At 39.9% G+C, this 18,665-nt stretch overlaps 2 protein-coding genes across 3 annotated transcripts; both read right to left on the bottom strand.

Annotated features, from left to right (window-relative positions):
* Window positions 1–349: 349 nt before the first annotated feature.
* Window positions 350–4,768, bottom strand: si:dkey-86e18.1 (uncharacterized protein LOC557342 homolog). Its single transcript, XM_067514058.1, has 5 exons — window positions 4,487–4,768; window positions 4,306–4,346; window positions 4,149–4,223; window positions 3,867–4,056; window positions 350–1,063 (listed from the first exon to the last, which is right to left on the bottom strand). The coding sequence occupies exons 1-5, from the start codon at window positions 4,551–4,553 to the stop codon at window positions 492–494; spliced, it is 945 nt and encodes a 314-aa protein (XP_067370159.1). The 5' UTR covers window positions 4,554–4,768; the 3' UTR covers window positions 350–491.
* An 8,225-nt stretch (window positions 4,769–12,993) lies between these two features.
* Window positions 12,994–15,082, bottom strand: jun (Jun proto-oncogene, AP-1 transcription factor subunit). Of its 2 annotated transcripts, none has more exons than XM_067514017.1 (2): window positions 14,888–15,082; window positions 12,994–14,701 (listed from the first exon to the last, which is right to left on the bottom strand). In XM_067514017.1, exon 2 carries the CDS (start codon window positions 14,699–14,701, stop codon window positions 13,733–13,735), a length of 969 nt encoding a protein of 322 aa, XP_067370118.1. In that variant the 5' UTR covers window positions 14,888–15,082; the 3' UTR covers window positions 12,994–13,732. The 2 variants fall into 2 exon arrangements, with proteins under 2 accessions (XP_067370118.1, XP_067370119.1); XM_067514018.1 differs by having other exon boundaries at window positions 12,994–14,656.
* Window positions 15,083–18,665: the final 3,583 nt, after the last annotated feature.

Raw genomic sequence — 18,665 nt, 5'->3', positions numbered from 1 at the left:
AAAAATTACGGTTTCTCACAGTCCTTCTCCTTTCTGTTGCATGGTAGAGAGATAATTGTGGTCGTGATGACTGAAACTGAGTGATGCCTGAAAATGACAATGAATTTCTAAATGACATTGCTCATGTCTCCTTTGGAAATAACCTTTTTCCCTTACACAGCAACTTTTGTGTGCGGAGCTTTGATTCAAAATTGAAACGCATCTTTTAGGAAAATACTATTTGATCTTTACTCTGTATCATCCTATCATTCTGCTAATAAGTTGGTGTGATTCTCAGTTCATAATCACACGACACTGACAGAATTTTCAAAAATTCGAACTAAAAAAAAAAAAAAAAAAAAGTTTTTGTAAAACAACAAACCCACTAGATTTTTTTAAATGTTGCTAGTCTTTTTAGTTTTGTTCATATAAACAACCATTGCTTACATCTGAATAGAAAAAGGATAGGTTTTAAAATAATAATGAAAACATTAATTCACAATATAAAAATTTTATGTGTCACAGTCCTCATCAGTTGAAGAGTAACAGTCTAGTCCCAGGATATGACATGTCCTCTTCTCTGGTGTGCTACTGTTTGTTGATGTATCAGGTATCATCTCTGCTGCCCCACAGGCTGACTTATGTTGCTGGACTCCCCTGTCCCAATCAATAGCCAAACCTGCTTCTGTCCCATTATTGTTCTCTGTGCCTCTGCTCTGCAAGGAAAATGTTCGTGCTGACGAACAATTATTGAGGTTTGGCAGGCCAGAGTGCAGAACCCTGGACAGTGTCTGTGTCTGAAGGGAGTTGACCTGAACTGATGATCCTCTGAATGCAGCAGCAGCCACCGCCAGTCGAGTGCTGTCAAAAGACAGGGGCTGGTCCTGATCTGCACATGCTGTCTCTGACGTTTCCGAGATCACGCTCTTGGGTACAAGGGTTTGAAATATGTTCTCTGAATGTTTAAGAGGTTTCTGTGTCCCAGAAGATGTGGGACATAAAGTCCAATTGCCTGCCAAATCATCCCCACCTCCACACTGCTCACTGCTGTCCTCATGTGAATCTATGCGACGAGGGTTTTTAACTGCAAGTTAGAGTGACAACACTTAGAGAAATGAAAACTCTCAGCGAATAAATAAATAATAACACTTTCCAAATATTAAAATTTAGTCCAAACACCAAACAAGTTATATCAATAGAAAAGTATGGAGATATATTTTAGAAAAATATTACACCAAAACATTTTTTTACTAATTAAAAAGGAGCTAAATCTTTCTATCCTTGGACCTATATCTCCAGTGGGACGAATTAAGATATAACCAGATTATTAAGATATAACCAGAAAATGCATGAAAAATCTACTCAGAGAGAAGAAAGCGGCTTCTACAGGTCAAAGTCAGTATTTAGTGTGACCTCACTTATCACATAGCACTTGTGGGGAGTGTTTTATTTTTAAGCAATCTTCTGGTGTATTATACCAGGCTTCCATTAGTACTACCCACAGTTGTTCTTTAAACTTAGCTTGTCTTTTATGTCTTTCATAATGAATCTATAATATTAAAGTCCAAGTCATTGTCATGCATATCTATAATACTTCTTTTTGGGCCAAGGTTCTTCTACAAAAGCCACTCTTGTTTAAGCCTCTTCAGACTGTGGATCAACATGGCCTCTAGATGCAGCTGCCAGATTTTGAGTCACTTCACCGTTCAGTCAAAGAAGAAATTAAAAAAAGAAATTCATATAAAATATTGACAAGTTTTCTTGGTCTTTCACTCCTATTTTTGGCTCAAGAAAGTACAAGACATGCTAAGTGCAAGGGAAGTTCACACTAAATATTTGTCACATTAGCCTAGCAGTTTTCTTCCTAACACATTTATGTTTTTTTTAAACTGTGTACATATTTCCTATATCTTTCAGTTCTTAAAACAACAGACTAAAATAAATATATAGTAATCTGGAGGTGACCTAAGAATACTGGAGACAGTATAAATTACTTGAATGCTCAAATATACTGTATATATTTTAGATGCAAATTTAAAAAAAAAAAAAAGGATGAACCCTTGTTGCTGAATAGCTTTTATCATGGAGTCAGAGTTTTCCTGCATTCATTTGCATTTGCATCTTGAAAATGATATTTGAGCAGTTTGAATACAGTTTAGGCACCCCTGACAATGTCCATGATTTTAATTTATAAATACTTGGATGTTTGGATCAGCAATTTCATTTTGTAATATCAAAACTGAAGTACACAGTTATATTTCAGTAGTGAAATTAGGTTTATTGGATTAACAGAAAATGCACAATATGCATCAAAACTAAGTTAGACAGGTGCATTAATTTTGGGCACTGATTAATTGGAACACACAACTGGTTTGGTGAGCTCATTAAGCCTTGAACTTCACAGACAGGTGCACCCCATCATGAGAAATGGTATTTGAGGTGGCCAATTGCAAGTTGTTGTTCTCTTTGTCTCTCCTCTGAAGAGTGGCAACATGGGGATCTCAAAACAACTCTCAAATGACCTTAAAACAAAGATTGTTCAACATTATGGTTTAGAGAAAGGCTACAAAAAGTTATCGCAGAGGTATAAGCTGTCAGTGTCCACTGTGAGGAACATTGTGAGGCAATGGAAGACCACAGGCACAGTTCTTGTTAAGGCCAGAAATGGCAGGTCACAAAATACTAGAGAGGCAAAGGCGAAGGATGGTGAGAATGGTCAAAAACAGCCCACAGCCCACCTCCAAAGACCTACAACATCAACTTGCTGCAGATGGTGTCACTGTGCATCGTTCAACAATTCAGCGCACTTTCCACAAGGAGAAGCTATATGGGAGAGTGATGTGAAAGAAGCCTTGTTCACACACACACGCCAAAAAAAGGAGTCGCTTGAGGTATGGAAACGCACACTTGGACAAGCCAGTTTCATTTTGGAATAAGGTGCTGTTGACTGATGAAACAAAGATTGAGTTATTTGCTCATAACAAGGGGCGTTATGCATGGCGGCAAAAGAACACAGCGTTCCAAAAAAAAAAACACTTGCTACCCACAGTCAAATTTGGGCGAGGTTCCATCATGCTGTGAGGCTGTGTGGCCAGTGCCGGTACTGGGAATCTGGTTTAAAGTTGAGGGTTCAATGGATTCCACTCAATATCAGCAGACTCTTGAGAATAATTTTGAGGAATCAGACACAAAGTTGCACAGCAAGACAACGAGCCAAAACACTGCTCAAAATCTACTCGGGCATTTATGCAGAGGAACAAGTGCATTGTTCTGGAATGGCCATCCCAGTCCCCAGACCTGAATGTCATTGAACATCTGTGGAGGGATTCGAAGTGGGCTGTCCATGCTCGGCAACCATCAAACCTAACTGAACTGGAGATGTTTTGTAAGGAGGAATGGTCCAAAATACATTCATCCAGAATCCAGACACTCATTACAGGCTATAGGAAGTGTCTAGAGGCTGTTATTTCTGCTAAAAGAGGCTCTACTAAATGTTGCTGTGATTTTTCTGTTGGGGTGCCCAAACTTATGCACCCGTCTAATTTCGTTTATAAACCTCATTTAACTACTAAAATATAACTGTCCTTCAGTTATTTCATAGATCAAAATTAAATTGCTGATCCAAACACACAAATATTTATAAATGAAAATCATGGACATTGACAGTGGTGCCTAAACTTTTGTATACAACTGTACAAGCTTTTACAGATACTTCATAGTAAAATTTAAGACATTTTTAAGAGTTGTTTTATTATCTAACATGAGTCTAATTTATAAGCTATAATTTAGTTGTTGGGTGACAACACGTAGCATTATTAGTTTTAACATCGCATCATACTGCTTTACCAGTTTTTACAGTAAATCACACACGAGAGCGACATTCTTACCAGTGCTTGGAGAATCTGGTGTCTCCGGTTTCCTTTTGCAGTAAGCTCTCGGAGTCCACGGCTTATGTTTACAGGGAGGGTCAAGCGCCCGTAGCTTGCTGATGAATCTCTTGTACTCTTTTTCCAAAGCCTCGATGTGCAGCTTGAACTCTGCGATCTTCCTCTCTGGATAATGACTAAGCTGAGATTGCTGAGAACACAAAAAGTCATTTAAAAAAAACAGCATCCACCAAAAATTATCTGCTTATGGTGCAATCTGCTCTCATCATACCAGGCACTTACCTGCAAATAATATTCTATTTCATTCTTGATGCTGGGGATCCATTTTTTCACGGATGAAATGGAATTAAGCGTGGCCTGTGGAAGAGAGACAGCTGAAAAAAAAGCTTGTAGGAATAAAATTGAAGGTGAGGTTTTAAAAGCTCAGCAGCAACATTACCAGCTTTGGCCTCCGCTCGTGTACATCTTTGAGGCGTCCCTCTGGAAAAGACGTGACGAAAGATTAGGTAAACAAGAGCGGACGCTAAGGTAGCGCTCGTGTGGCTAACAGCGAATCGCGCGCACAGCAGGATGTTTTTAACATCTAAACATGAATACACGTGTCTGTATATGCCACCAACCTTCTCTCTCTTTCTGAAGCCATAGTCTGTTCAGTCTCCCTTGTTGCTTCTCTTCGTTTCTTGCCATTTTTTAATCTGTTTTGCAGAAGCCGCCGCAGCAGCTCTGCAGCAACGCGCCTAACGACACATAGTCACATGATACATAGTAGCGCTCACGTGATGTTACCATAACGCGAGAACAGCTACAATTCGCCATATGTGATTACTAAAATGAAATTTTGAAAACACCAACAAGTTCCGATTTTTCTTAATGCATTCGTTTATGTTGTCCTTGTGCTTTTATGGTTTTCCTCTCCATAGCTCGGAGCCTACCTTCAATTTACAATGTGTAACAATTGGACTGTCTTTCCCAGCTTCCCATTGAGTGAACACACCTGATCCACGCAATCACCAAAAGTAGAAACTTGAGCACATTTCATTGAGCAATATTTCATTTTCGTTTTTATTTCATTTACTTACTAAAAAAAAAAGGTCATAACCAAGGCTAAGAGTAACTGTTTAGGTTGACAATGCGGATAAAAAGACAATATATACAATATAGGTTTCCATGACCTTTAAACAAGTGACTCACACAGCTGGACTACACGATGGAACCACGTGATGGTATGTGCTATTTGTTGTAGCAGTTTTTATATGACTGGCAGGGGGAACAGTTGCAATGTGTTGTAAGAGACAGGTGCAAACACAGTTACTTTGTATGCCACCATGATGCAATAAGTAGAACAAGAACAAACTTTATTGTCATTGAGCACATATATAGTCGTGGCCAAAAATATCAGTACCCTTGCAATTCTGTCAAAAAATGATACCCTTCTCTCAGAAAAGTGTTCCAATTGCAAATGTTTTGGTATTCATGTGCTTATTGTTTTTGTTTGCACTGAAACAACACAAAAAAACTGATGTGAGCAGCCTTGTTCAGGTACAAGCCTGCTGGGTAGGCTGGAATCTGATCCTGCTACTAATGCTGCTTTAACCACTGAGCTACCATTCCACCTCAGATGCTAGTCATTTAACAAAAAACAATTTTTTATTTATTTATTTTTGTCCGGCTTATCCCATGAGTTCAGGGTCGCTGTAGCAGATCACTGTCCGCATGTTGATTTGGCACAGTTTTTACGCTGGATGTGCTTCCTGACGCAACCCTCCCCAATTTCTACCGGTATTGGACCGGTACTGATTAGCTGGGGATGGTGATGGGAATGGGCTGTTAGGGGTTCAGTGTCTTGCCCTTCGACATATAGCCAGGACCGGGGATCGAACCACTGACCCTGTGGTCCATGGCCGTCCGTGGTCCCTTACCAACTGACCTCAATAAAATTCAAATAGCATATGTGTATACATTTTTGGGCCGATAGGATATAGGGACTTTCTATCTACAGAATACAGTGAATGGGTTTCATAAATATAATAATGATCATAATCATCATCATAATTGTAAAATTATTCTATCTATAATCGCTTAGATAATTAACCCCAACCAGTCTTTTTAAATTAAATGATCATTTTCAAGGTCATTTTTGTGGCTAGGATTAATGTTTAATTAAGGTATAACCTGTGTCTGAGCCCTTACACTGAATAAGCTACAGTTTCTAGTGCGAAAGATGTGTTTCTTAGACAATGTTGCTTAATGTAAAAAACTCTTTGAAAATCCTATCATGACAGTTTCAGGTCTACAGTGGTTTTGGTGTCAGACAGAGACCATTTTGAACCTTTTTTTTTCCAACAATCATACAGGAAGAAACACTTCAGAGAAAGGTAGAATTGCAACACCAGCTTACAATAGCTTCATCAAACCACATCATCGAGCTGCACCTTTGCAGATTTTGAAACCTATACTCACTGGCTACTTTATTAGGTAAATCTGTACAATCTAAAGAATCCAATTAGCCACTTACAGCCTTTTTTTTGTTGTTGTTGAAACTATCAGAGTGGTGATAATTCTACTACATGTTTATTATTGAGGTCATAGTGGGTCGTGGAGTTGTACTGAAGTGTATTATAATAAGGGACATGGTTCTAATCTTTTGGTTGTATTTGAAATTAATGAGGGGTACAAAACATTAGAACCAGACTTTTTGTATTGGATTGTATTAGATGGTACAGGTGTACCCAATGAAGTGGCCATTGTGTCTAAATATGTATATGTAAAACTGCATTTCCTGCTAAACAACTTGGTACAAGCCACACAGGAACCTGGGAAACTGGGGGAAACTGATACACCAACATTTCAATTCAACATAAACTTTGTACTGAACTTTATCTCAGTAATGGCCACCAGTACGATGAGAAATACAATTTGGAAATAAACAACTGTATAGCCATGTTAGTGGCACAGTGGCTGTGGACAGCAATGCTTGGAGCTAAATGTTAAAACTTAGCTGATAATAATGATTATAATGACAATTCTAATAGAAAGCATGTGTACTGTTCCTTGATTTAGCATGTTAGCAGGGTAGTGTTATACCTGAAGCTTAAATTGAAAGTTTGACCTGATACCATTAGATGGAATAGTCAGGCAGACACCATAATTTTATTTATACAATTGATACAATTGATTGTCATAAGACCACAAATGTCCATAAAACCTGTCCAATACTATATGTCAGTTTGACCAGAAGCAGTGGACTTTAAAGCACTAAATGTGATACATTTCAAGTAATTGAATGATCGCATCAGTGCCATGTTTAAATTATGCCGTTGGCGTTGAAGGCTGCACTTGCTTTCTCACAGATAAGATAAAAGTCATTAACAGTCAGCATTGCAGCCTGCCCTAATGAGTTTTGTTACTATACAAGTTTTTTGTTTTGGTCATATCTAGTAGTTTATTTATAATGATCGTGTCTTTCACATATTTCACAGGTTATGATGCAAGTTTGAATTGTGATTTCCTCAGAGATTTGAGTTTGTACATATGAATACATAGAAGATAATATTTGCTCTAAACACTTTGCTCCGAGTTGTCTTCCTCTTTTTGATGAAAAACATCGTTCTCTTGAGTAAAGTTGTCATTTTCTCATGTTCTGGTGTGTACCCACTCTCTGCCACTTGCAGTGGTGTCTTCCCCACATTATTTGTAGGCTGCAGATTCACCTTCTTATTCCTTCCCATGTGCCTGGCTTGGTCCCAGCTGAGAAGGGTCCTCACTACCTCCTGTCTTTGTGGCTGTGTTGACCGGCCAAAGTCAGAGGGGTCAGTCGATCCTGGCCTGCTGCATTTACCTGAAAAAGAGACACATCATAACTTGTAATCCTAATAATCTACACAACGGACACAATCTTTGACATTTACCCGTGCTCCAGCTTTTACCAAGAGCCCAACTGAGTCAGACCTGTTCAACAGAGCTGCCACGTGTAGTAGGGTTTGAGCTTCAGGTCCAGTACCATTAGGATTAATTCCTTTTTCTAGCAGTATCTCCACTATTGGCACTGCCACTGTGGACAGTCAGGTGCAATGCTGAGGTGAGGTCGGATAAAGTTAGCATCCAGTTTAGCTTGTTCTGCTACTAGCATCCTGAAAAGAGAGAAAGACAAATATTAAAGATGTCACATTTTTACAGATCTAGAATAGTGTAAAGTGCACTTATAGACACTTACAGATTGATAATTATTGCTTTAAACATCAAAACAAAGCAGCAGGTACAGAGATACTTATTTTCCCTTAAGGAAAACTCACCTGCACTACCCACATTACAAATTGTCGGCCTACAGCTTGCTTGATCTTATAGAGATATAAGAGAGAAAACAGGGAAATCAAGTCATCTGAGAGTAAGAGAGGAGTGTATCCCTGTTGGTCACGCATCATCGCATTTGCTCCACTGTCAATCAGGGCAGCGACAACTCCTTTGTGGTTCAGTCCAACAGCTGAGAAGAGAGCGGACCCCAGCACTTTTTCAATCAAAGCTCCACTGGCATTATCTGTGGTTTAACCAAACCATAATGTTAGCAAAATTTATATTTATGTATAAAGAACAAGCATAGTGCCTGCCTATGTTTCATTAAATCAAGATGTTAAAGTGATAAAGTCTCCATGGAAAAGGCTCACACAGCAACAGGTGGAGAATGGATTCTTGATCATCATAGTTCATTTAGAAGGTCGTTGACAGTTTTCTCATTGTTGCTGGTAACTGCATAAAACAGAGCTGCTTCCTTATGGTTATTTCTGGCATCAACATTTGTTCATTGAGCCTGTGGCAGCTTCTCAGCCAGTCTCCAGCTGTCCTCCATGGCTGCCATGTGGAGAGAGACGTCCTGTCTGTGGCTCTCACTCTATTTGACATCCTCTTTCCCTAAGACTTCCACAGATTGCCTATTCTAATTTTCTGTGGCCAGGTGAATGGACGTTTTGCCTTGCAGGTCACGAGTATAGGTTGGTACAGCAGCATTTGTGAACGATCACAGTGTGACCCCTACTGGATGCTTTATGAAGAGCTGTGTGGCCCTTATTATCTTGCATGTCCAGTCTGGCTCATAAGAACTCAGTGACAAACAGGTGACCCTGCTCTCCCGCCACACGCAGAAGGGATGAATGATTGGATGAATTACCAGTGTTGATGTCAATGTTTTTTAGCCCCTCAAGCAATACTAGCTCCCCATCTGCAGCAATTCTGCGAATGAAGTGTTCTTGTCGACTCTGTGAGACAGGCACTTTCACCACTTGCCTCCTGGATGTCCAGCACTTGGGTGCTTTGACAATTGCATGTCCTGATTGTCAGAATGATGGATCCCATAGTTGCAGTCATTACCCCCCCTATGATGAGGAGCTCTAATAGAGCAGCGGTATGTGAAACCCCATAAACCAGATCCCACAGCATAAGGGTTGATATAGTTTGATAATTATATTAAACATTTTAAATCTTTAAACTCGACTAGTCAGTGGTCTAAGTTGTAGTTCTGTTTGTCTCTATAGACCTTATTGCTAAGTGAAATACCTTGCCATAGCAATTTAATACAGAGAGATGGCAACCGCAATACCGATCTGTCCAGTTCAACCTGCCCTTTGTGAGATTGTATAACAAACTGACATTGTTACCTATTATTCAGTATTCTGTAGTAGTAGTTATGACAGTAGTCAACTGAAATAGGACTGTTTTCTTTTGAGCTAAGTAAACGTGGAAATTTGAAATGCTGCTTTATAACAGTTTCTCTCAACTGCTGTAGGTAGGCATCCCAACCCAATGCTATATCCAATGCTTTTCCTCTCTTCATCATCACCTTCTTAGAATATCACAAGTCTTCTTTTGCAAATGCATTAAAACATTTACATTGATTTCACACATTTTTTACATCCTTTTTTAAAACTTATACATAAAAAAAATGCTGTGCCATATTGAATGTTCAAATTGGTCTAGTATGGAGGTTTACTGTAGGTCTTGTATGTCAACATTCATTGTCATGAATAGGCATTCATGGCCATAGGAACGGGAAATTTGTTTTTGTTGCATGTTGTTAATGTTTTGTTAGTGTAAGAGCATTTTGGCATTTTTAAAACCTATTTGAAAATGTGACTTCAGAGTGGACAGAGTGTCTAAGCAAATGAAAAAATTGTATTTTGTGTGTGTGTGACAGAGAGAGGGCGAGAGCGACAGACCAACAGCAACCAACCAAGGACACATGTTGCATGAGCATGTTGCAGAAATCCCTGGGTAACCCCGTTCTGCTCAATCTCTAGATTACACCATTTTTGATTATATTGTAATGTTTTACATAACAAGAAAAACTCTTCTCTTTAAAGTACAATTTTAATCACATGTGCCATATGTAGCAGAATGACATATATAATTTATTGATAACTTATTCATTAGTATGTAAAAAGCATCATGATATTAAGTTAATATTGTTTAAAATCCTTTATATTGCTGTACTAAAATAAATTCTAAAAAATAAAACACTGCACTGTATTATGTATTTTGTAGGCATAAATCCTAATCTCCAAAGCAAATGATCTTAACTGTAACTGTCAAATGACTGTAGTGGGGTAAAAGGTACATGAAAGTACATTTGCCTATTAAAGTAGTCTGGAACTAGAACTAGAACATTTAGAACATTTAAAAATCATAAAATGGTGTTATGTAGCTAGAGTAAATCTACGTGGGTTTATAGTTTATATATCCTACAGTAATATATATATATATATATATATATATATATATATATATATATATATATATATATATATATATATATATATATATATATATATATATATAGTTTTTTTAAAACTAATATGTTATTATAATAAATCATTGTAAATTATTTGCCCTTGGGAAATTAATCCATCTTCCCCGTTAGTTCCTAAGACTTGGGAGCAGTGACGTCATGAGGTCCGGTCACATGACCAACCAATTCCTTGCTGTGGTGCACGTGTCCGGTGAGTTGTCTGACAACACAGCCACTGACTCTGGAACCTCCCATGTCAGTTTGTGGAACGCTGTGCATTAAGTATAACCAGAATGTGCTCTTATATATATTTTTACTTCACAGTTCACTGGGAAATATTAAACCACATTTATACAACAAGTTCTTGTTTTTCAGATACTGTAAAGATCTGTCAAGCAGCTCCACTCATTCGAGTTTGGGGCACTGATTAGCTAATGTATAGGATATGCAGTACCCCATGAAAAGACTGGAAACTGGCTATTTATTTACACTACCTTGTAAATACATTCTACTCAGTTTCACAATAATCATAACAAATATATTAACCATCAGCTTAGTAGGAATCCGCATACAACTTGATTTGCACATAGTGTTAGAATCTGCCTACCGTGGACACCATTAACCTAACGTCCGTATTTTCTTGGGCTGCTGCATCTCCTTCACAGCAGCAAGTTGCTGTCTGCAGCCGGTCTTTATCTGATAAATGGTACCTTGTTAAATGTAGGGAAATAAAAACATGCCGTAAATATTTAAAAAGCGAATTTTCACATTAACCATAAATAATAACCACGGCCACGCGACAATGAATACTGGCCTGTCGGTCGCGTGACATGGCGACGTTACGTCACTACTCCTAAGACTTAGGAACTAACGTCCAAAGTTATGCAGACATTACAGAGTCACTTCTCGTAACACACGCCCGTTGCGTGGTGATGCGGGTCTTCCGAGCGATGCCTCTCCTTTTATGGTCAAGAAGGACTCCCCCTTCCGTTGTGATTTCATGTGGCTCCACTTTTGGTCAATCAGTTTAAAGCACATTTTTGGTGGAACTACTAATTATTTTATAATGATATAAGGAACATCTAGAATAATTGTATTGTTAGACCTGACCAACGAACAAACCGACAACCGCCTGCCTTGACCAAACTTCATATAGTGTTAATGCTTCCATTGTTAATTAGGGGTAATGAGTTAGATAATGTATTTTAAGTTTTATCTGTTAGGTAATCCAGTCTTTGTCGCCCTCTGGTGTTCCATTATAGCAACGCATAGCCTAGTGTATACAATAGGCGTTATATGCCATATCTGATCTGTCACATTTCCCACGTGTTGCTTACTAATCCTTGATACGGTAATCCTATCGTTCTAATGATATTTGCTGGGTTTACTGAGCGTATAAAATGCAAAAATTTATTACTTTTAACCTCAGAAACTTGGGGTGCATTTGAATACCCAGAATTCACTAAACTGGTTTAAACCTAATATCCTGGAAGCTAAATTTTTTTATTAGTGTTAGAAAACAGTAACTTGACTATAGTTAATTTGTCAGCTCCTGTGTTTAAGAATATGCAAGCGAGTTTGATAGAGATAGCAGGTATCAGTCCTGTATATAGCTGGTGAGGCAGCTTATTCACATCTGGATTATTGTTTCTTCTTTTTCCTCCTTTTTTTGAAGAACTTTACAAAATACTCACTGAAAGTACACTAGGCCTTCAGGAAATCTATCCACAATACTCTCCCACAAAAAACACACTGGCGTTCATATTATTAATATAATGTGTAGCTAATTATTGACAGCCCAAGACTTTATTTGGGAATGTTTTGGCAGGGCAGTATGACATGCTGGGGATTTTCTTATTTATAGCAATGCAGGAAGTTACTGACAGAGCATGGCCTGCGATTTCCCTGCTATGTGTCAAATCATTGATGTCTTAAGATTCCTCCTGTTGAGATTTAGTGCTTTTCTGAACCAGTTGTAACAGGTTAGTTATTTAATTACAATGTTACATATCACTGGTGTTACAATATAGTGATAACACCTGAGAACATTGGGAGATTTTGTTTATTATTTGTACTCTTCACATGATGACCTGTGTGTGCTGAGACATAGGGTGGAGATCTCAAGCTCTAAACCTCAATTTGCAGAATTGCCTCCATCAGTAAGTGAGCCTGGTCTGTCAGCTGAAACACACTCAGCCTGGATCAATACTAGCACTAATGGAATTTACCTTGAGGTACTGGGAACTAGCAGCTCTTGCAACATGTTGCAACACGTTTTATTATTTGAGCTCCTGGCACGACACACCCACTTCTCTCTGTCAAACACCAACAAGGACACAGAGGCAATGTTGCTCCATTTTATCTGTTTTATTTCCTTAAATATTGATTAGTTTCTGAAGTGCTCAGAGAACAAAACATAAAAAAAAATTATACAGTTTTCTTATTACAAACAGTAAACATAAGTACTTCAGGTTGATCTTATATACATATAACAATGAGTGAAACCCCATTAAACAACTTTAGAAAAAACAAGTAATTCTTGAAGCTTTTCTAACTTGATTCCTTACAATTAAGAAAAAAAAGTACATTGTACTGTAACTCAGAAATCAGGCAGGTTTTGTTACAAATTTTCAGCCTTTTAGAGTTGGCCATCACGCCTAAGTTTGAGGCCATTATGGCTATAGCAAGAAAAGTCTCTATTGCAGATTTTAAATCCTTTAATACTGAATTTCTCCTTTGATGGTCATGAAAAGGTCCATGCAGAGCTGGCTGCAAATCAAGAAATGTTCAGCCCTGTCCAGTTCTGATATAAAACAAAAAAAAGCACGAAACAGTAACAGAAAGGTATCCTGCTTGTTGCCATGTCCCCTCTGGTTCATGGCTACTGTCACTGTCCCGAACCCCTCTCTGGGACGCGCCACCGGGGAGCGCGTGGCACTCAGGAACTTTCAGTGCTCCGGTCCTGCCAGTGTCGCGCCACATCATCCCAAATCCCGTCACGATTTCGGGAGACACAGACACTCACTATCACAGGAAGCGTCCGTTTCCTTCAACCACAGTCTTATCTCTCTTTTTCGCCACTGGCACCACCTCAGAAGGTCTGGAGCTGCTGCGTTAACATGAGCTGGCACCCGCTGTTGACGTGGTTCATCACCTTTTGCTTCAGCTGGGCCACCTGCTCGCGCAACATGTTGGCGGTGGACGCGAGCTCTGAATTCTGGGACTTTAGGGTCTTAACTTTATCTTCCAGCCTCGAGATGCGCTCCAGCTTCCTCTTCCGGCATTTGGAGGCAGCGATGCGGTTCCTCATCCTCTTTCTCTCGGCCTTGATACGCTCCTGGCTCTCCATGTCGATTGGTGAGAGAGGAGGGGTCTCCCCTGGCATCTCAGGCACGGTTTGGGGCTCCTCTTTGAGCGCCGTGATCCGGGGGAGCTGGGCGGTGGAGGGCTGGCCGTAAATGGGAAGCTGAGGCGGGGCAGCAGAGAAGGACATAGTCGGGGCTGAGGTGGTGTAATTTGGTGCCGAGACGGTGCTGATGGCCGGGTTGAAGGTGTTCAAGTCCTCATACACCGGCGAGTCCGAGCGCATGGCGGCGTTGTTATAAACAGTGGCGCCGGCAACAGATGAAACAGGCGGCAGTGCAGTGTTGACACTGGACTGAGGGGCTGAGGTGACGCTCACATTAGTTGTAGCCGGCATGTGCTGGTGGTGAAGTTCGGCCAGGGCTCGGACAAACCCCTCCGCGAAGCCCTCTTGCTCGTCGGTGACATTCTTAGGACACAGGAACTGGGTCGGGGTCGGCGTGGTGGTGATCAGTCCGTTACTGGACTGGATGATAAGCCGCTCCAACTCTGGGGAGGCCAGCTTCAGCAAGCCCACGTCAGGGGAGGTGAGGATGTCGCTGGCCTTGGCTCGGAGGTGAGGCTTCAGGGTGCCCGTCGGGTCGGAGAGGTTCAGTGTCATGTTGTGTCTCAGCGCTTTGGGGTTGCTGTATCCGTAGTCGGTGTTGTCGTGCTGAGAGAAAGCGTTGAGTGAGTCGTCATAAAAAGTAGTTTCCATCTTGGTATACATAGAAAAGAAACCAAAAACAAACGTAGCTATTAAGTCTTCTGCAAAACAACTCTCCCCTTCTCTTCTTCCTGGTTTTATCAAGTGAGGGAAAACACTGCTTTCCAAACGTCCTCTCTGTGCGTAAAAACTTCCAAACTGAGTGCGCACTTTCTTGACACAGGAATCAGGACTTACTTCTGTTCGCCAGCGACGGTCGACTGCTCGTTGCCGAGTTGTAACAGTTCACAAAGGGTTTGATCAAGTATCCACACTTGTATTGATTTCGTGAATGAAAAGAATCAAGTGACTGTAACTTTTCTCGTACAGGCACCAGCAGTAGTGAGAGGTGTATCCTCTGCGTCGCTGTGTATATACTCTGAGCTTTACAGCGTGGAGGCAAACCTTATCTGCTGCCGCTGTGTCTCTAAAAATAGCCATGATGTCATGACGGCGCTCTCCCATTGGCTAGGGGGCGTGTTGCGAGGCGGGGCCTGGCCCTCAGATAAGGCGCGTTGCCTAGACGACCACCCAGAAGATTCTTAATCTCGCGGTGGATTGTGGGATGAGGTAATGCTGTAAGGAGAGCGTAAGCGCGTTGCATTCTGGGATGACGTATTGTTTTTGAATATCTGGTTACCCGCTTCTCTGTCAGTGGCGGGATAGTCTGTGTTCAAGACTGTGTTCTGTGTCTCTCATCTACTTTTCTGTTACTAAAACATTTTTAGTGTATTTAGAAGTATAATATTTATTCCACAGAATCAATTGAAGGACCCATTCTACGTGATTCATCCTTATGTTTACTTTAAATAAACATTATATACCCTCACTCACTTACTGTAAAAATGTATGAGGCATCATAACAGTAATACAACAGTAACAATAGAGGAAAATGTCCATTTATTCTACTGGAGATTTATATTTTTTCTCTGCCAATATGTTTTCTCACATTTATCCATCTTAAAAATAATTAATAACATATAATACGGTCTAAAAAACCATGGTGGTCTGTGGTTGGTGTTCCCACATAAATTGTCCTACAGTACCTGGACCGGGTTTGATTATGCTGAAGGAGCTAAAACTTGACACCAGGTGAACATAAGCATAGACATGTTTAAGAAAGCAATGCATTACATTTCTGTTATTTACGTGGCACGCAGGGCCAATTCCCTCTTAATTAGTATCTTTTGCCTGTCTTTGCTAATATTTTAAACAATCTGAGTGTTAATTTAGTTAACACTCTTAGTTTAGTTAACACTTTAGTTTAAAAATAATAATATTACTATTATTACTGCTGTAATGCCCACACATGTAGAACTATGCTTTAATTAAAACGTTTATTTCTGCTACAACTACAGATTGTTAAAGATAGATCTACAGATGTCTGTACATAGATCAAAGTACATGTCCTATTATCAGTGTCACAGTTTGTAATTAGTGTAGTGCACTCCATTGTCCCTTGGCCCTTGGTCAGAAATCACTGTCGGGTTAATGGCAGGAGATTAACTGGTGTGTCTTACGTGTTCCCCCCTAATTCTCCACACACCCACTGTCTGGGTCATCCTCTGCCCTGCCAGCTTTACTGTCCACTAGCTCCAACACACCATTCCAAATATGTTCCCTTTGTGTGACAAATAAATCAGTCCCATGGCGCTGGCTGGCTCAGAGAGCCACCTAAAGATGGTGAACCACATCATAAAACACCACCACAGTCTGACTTTTTATGGCCGTTAATGTTGTCTTTATGTACTGGTGTATATGCCAAACTCTGGCAATCAATAAAGTGGATATAATAGTAGTTCTTATTCTTTCTGCCAATTTCATTCACTTTTTGTAGTTCCATAACAATCCCTTTTTCCGAATTGAAGCACGTGAAATAATCATGAGTAGTGCCCACCCCCTGACAGCAGGGATCCTTATGTGTGACTTTGTCCATTGTCCCAAACAGATCCATAAAGTTAAAGCAAAACATGTAGTTAAAAATTATTATCTCTTTTAATATAAAGCTGTTTTTTACAACTAAATCCCATGGCACAAATCAGACTTTGTTAAACTCTTTTTCTATACACTTTCTAGTGATGTTTCATGCCAAACCCCTGAATGTTTCAGTATGTCTGCAGCACTGTGTGAATAGTGTCTGCCTTTCTTCTCTGGTTGCCATGTGTAAAGTTATAACCACAGCATGGTAATTTGCAGAAGTAATTTTCTGTGTAGGAATGGAAGGAAGTATTAGTGAAGAGAAACCCGGCTGTTTAAGGGAGTATTTAACATGAGGCTGGGGTACCCCGCTAATGGTTTGGTTCAGGCCCCTGACATTTTCACCACTTGTGGTCACATAGTCAAATATTCAGTATTGTCCTTGGATGAAGGAGAAGGGTGGCCTGGTGGCTCAGTGATAGAGCATTGGGTTGGGTTTGGATGCAGAAGGCCATGGGTTCAAATCCCACTCCACCAGGTTTGGCCCTGCCCAGCCACCAAGGTCCAAGTCCAGAGCCTGAACAAAATAGGAGCGTGCAGCAGGAAGAGCATAAAAACTCATGCCAAATGTGCATGAACACGTTCCACTGTGGCGACCCCTGAAGGGACAAGCCAAAAGCTGTTGTTGTCCTTGAAGGAGACAGAGAAGGGGGTATGCAACTAAAGCCAAATATCTATGAAATAAAAAAGAAGGAAATTTTGGCAAAAAGTAACCATGGTCAACTTTAGAAATAAGATGATTGGAAAAGTGGAAATAACTGTTGATGGTGACTAACCCTAATTCTTGCATGTGATTGATAGAAAGCAGTAGATTATCTGCTAGCAGCTAAATTGGAACTTGTCTTGTTGAATTATTTCTGGTTAGTAGATATTAGTGCAGGGTTTTAGGTTCTTGACAAGCAAAATACAGCGACTGTGACCAGCAGTTGTCATTTCAGATTTAAGTTAGGTTGTTTAAATGAACGCATAATGCTATATTTTAAGTTGTTGCATATCAACATATGGTTTTTGAGCACTCTGTTCCTGCTCATCTGAAAAAAGTAGCTATAGACCTTTTTCACTTTTCCTCCCATCAACACGTTTCTTGCTTGTATTATCATTACCTTCATCCTCTCTCATAGCTTTCACCGCCTTTACTCCCTCCGTTCTGACAATACTGCTCCACTATTTTCCCTCTGGACTGGATCCTAAATGTCCACTTGCACCCCCTTACAAACGATGCTTTTCTCTTATCTCTCTCCTCCTTTTTCTCTCTCACATTCCTCTCCCTCTCATCTTACTCCTATCAGTGTCTTTCCAGGCAGCAGGATTTCCCCTGTGATGGAAACAGGCTGTGGGTGAATTGTATTGTTTCAGCCATTCTTTCAGTAAAATCTCACACTCGCTGTGTTTGCATTGGTTCTGTTAGAAATTAAACCAGTGCACTGGCCAAGCATAATACAAAGACCAAATGTTAAAGTATTCATCGTATAACAAAACTCAACTTCTTGAACTGAGATTTGCAGGGTCAGTGAAACACAGGGAGTCCGACTGCGAAGCTTTTGAGACACTGCACATTGAGAATGGTTTTTCCTCTTGAGAGCAGTTGTTGTTTCAGCTGTTTTGTAAATGAAAAAAGCACCAGCAGGAAAATTATGTGGTGGACAGCCTGTAAGAAAGCTGCAACACCAGGTGTGTGTATGTACATGTGTAAAGTGCATGGATTTATGAATGTATTTGTCAGGGTATGAGGACAGGACACAGAGTGAGGGAATATACCTGCACCAAAAAATATATCCTAGATGAAAATTCATTTTATGTAAACTAATATGATTTGATTCACATTTTGTGTTTTGACATGTGTAAACCTAAGAAGCACACTGAGGAGAACAAACAACTATCAGATAATCATGAAGTAAAGTTGAAATCATTAAAATATGATGAATATGATGAAATCATATGATAAAATATGATTTCCCTACACAGTTAGATGAAGTAATGATATTTTGTAACTAGTCAG

Source organism: Channa argus, chromosome 8, assembly GCF_033026475.1.
Source record: "Channa argus isolate prfri chromosome 8, Channa argus male v1.0, whole genome shotgun sequence".
NCBI lineage: Eukaryota > Metazoa > Chordata > Actinopteri > Anabantiformes > Channidae > Channa > Channa argus.
This window is presented reverse-complemented; position numbering and strand designations above follow the sequence as displayed.

What these genes read in the sequence shown, in the direction of transcription:
- si:dkey-86e18.1 (XM_067514058.1), bottom strand. Translation starts at nt 4,553, where the DNA reads ATGGCAAGAAACGAAGAGAAGCAACAAGGGAGACTGAACAGACTATGG. An exon ending in GCTTCAGAAAGAGAGAGAAG is followed by an intron (nt 4,347 to 4,486) that starts GTTGGTGGCATA and finishes CGTCTTTTCCAG; the next exon opens with AGGGACGCCTCAAAGATGTA. An exon ending in AAATAGAATATTATTTGCAG is followed by an intron (nt 4,057 to 4,148) that starts GTAAGTGCCTGG and finishes TTGTGTTCTCAG; the next exon opens with CAATCTCAGCTTAGTCATTA.
- jun (XM_067514017.1), bottom strand. Translation starts at nt 14,701, where the DNA reads ATGGAAACTACTTTTTATGACGACTCACTCAACGCTTTCTCTCAGCAC.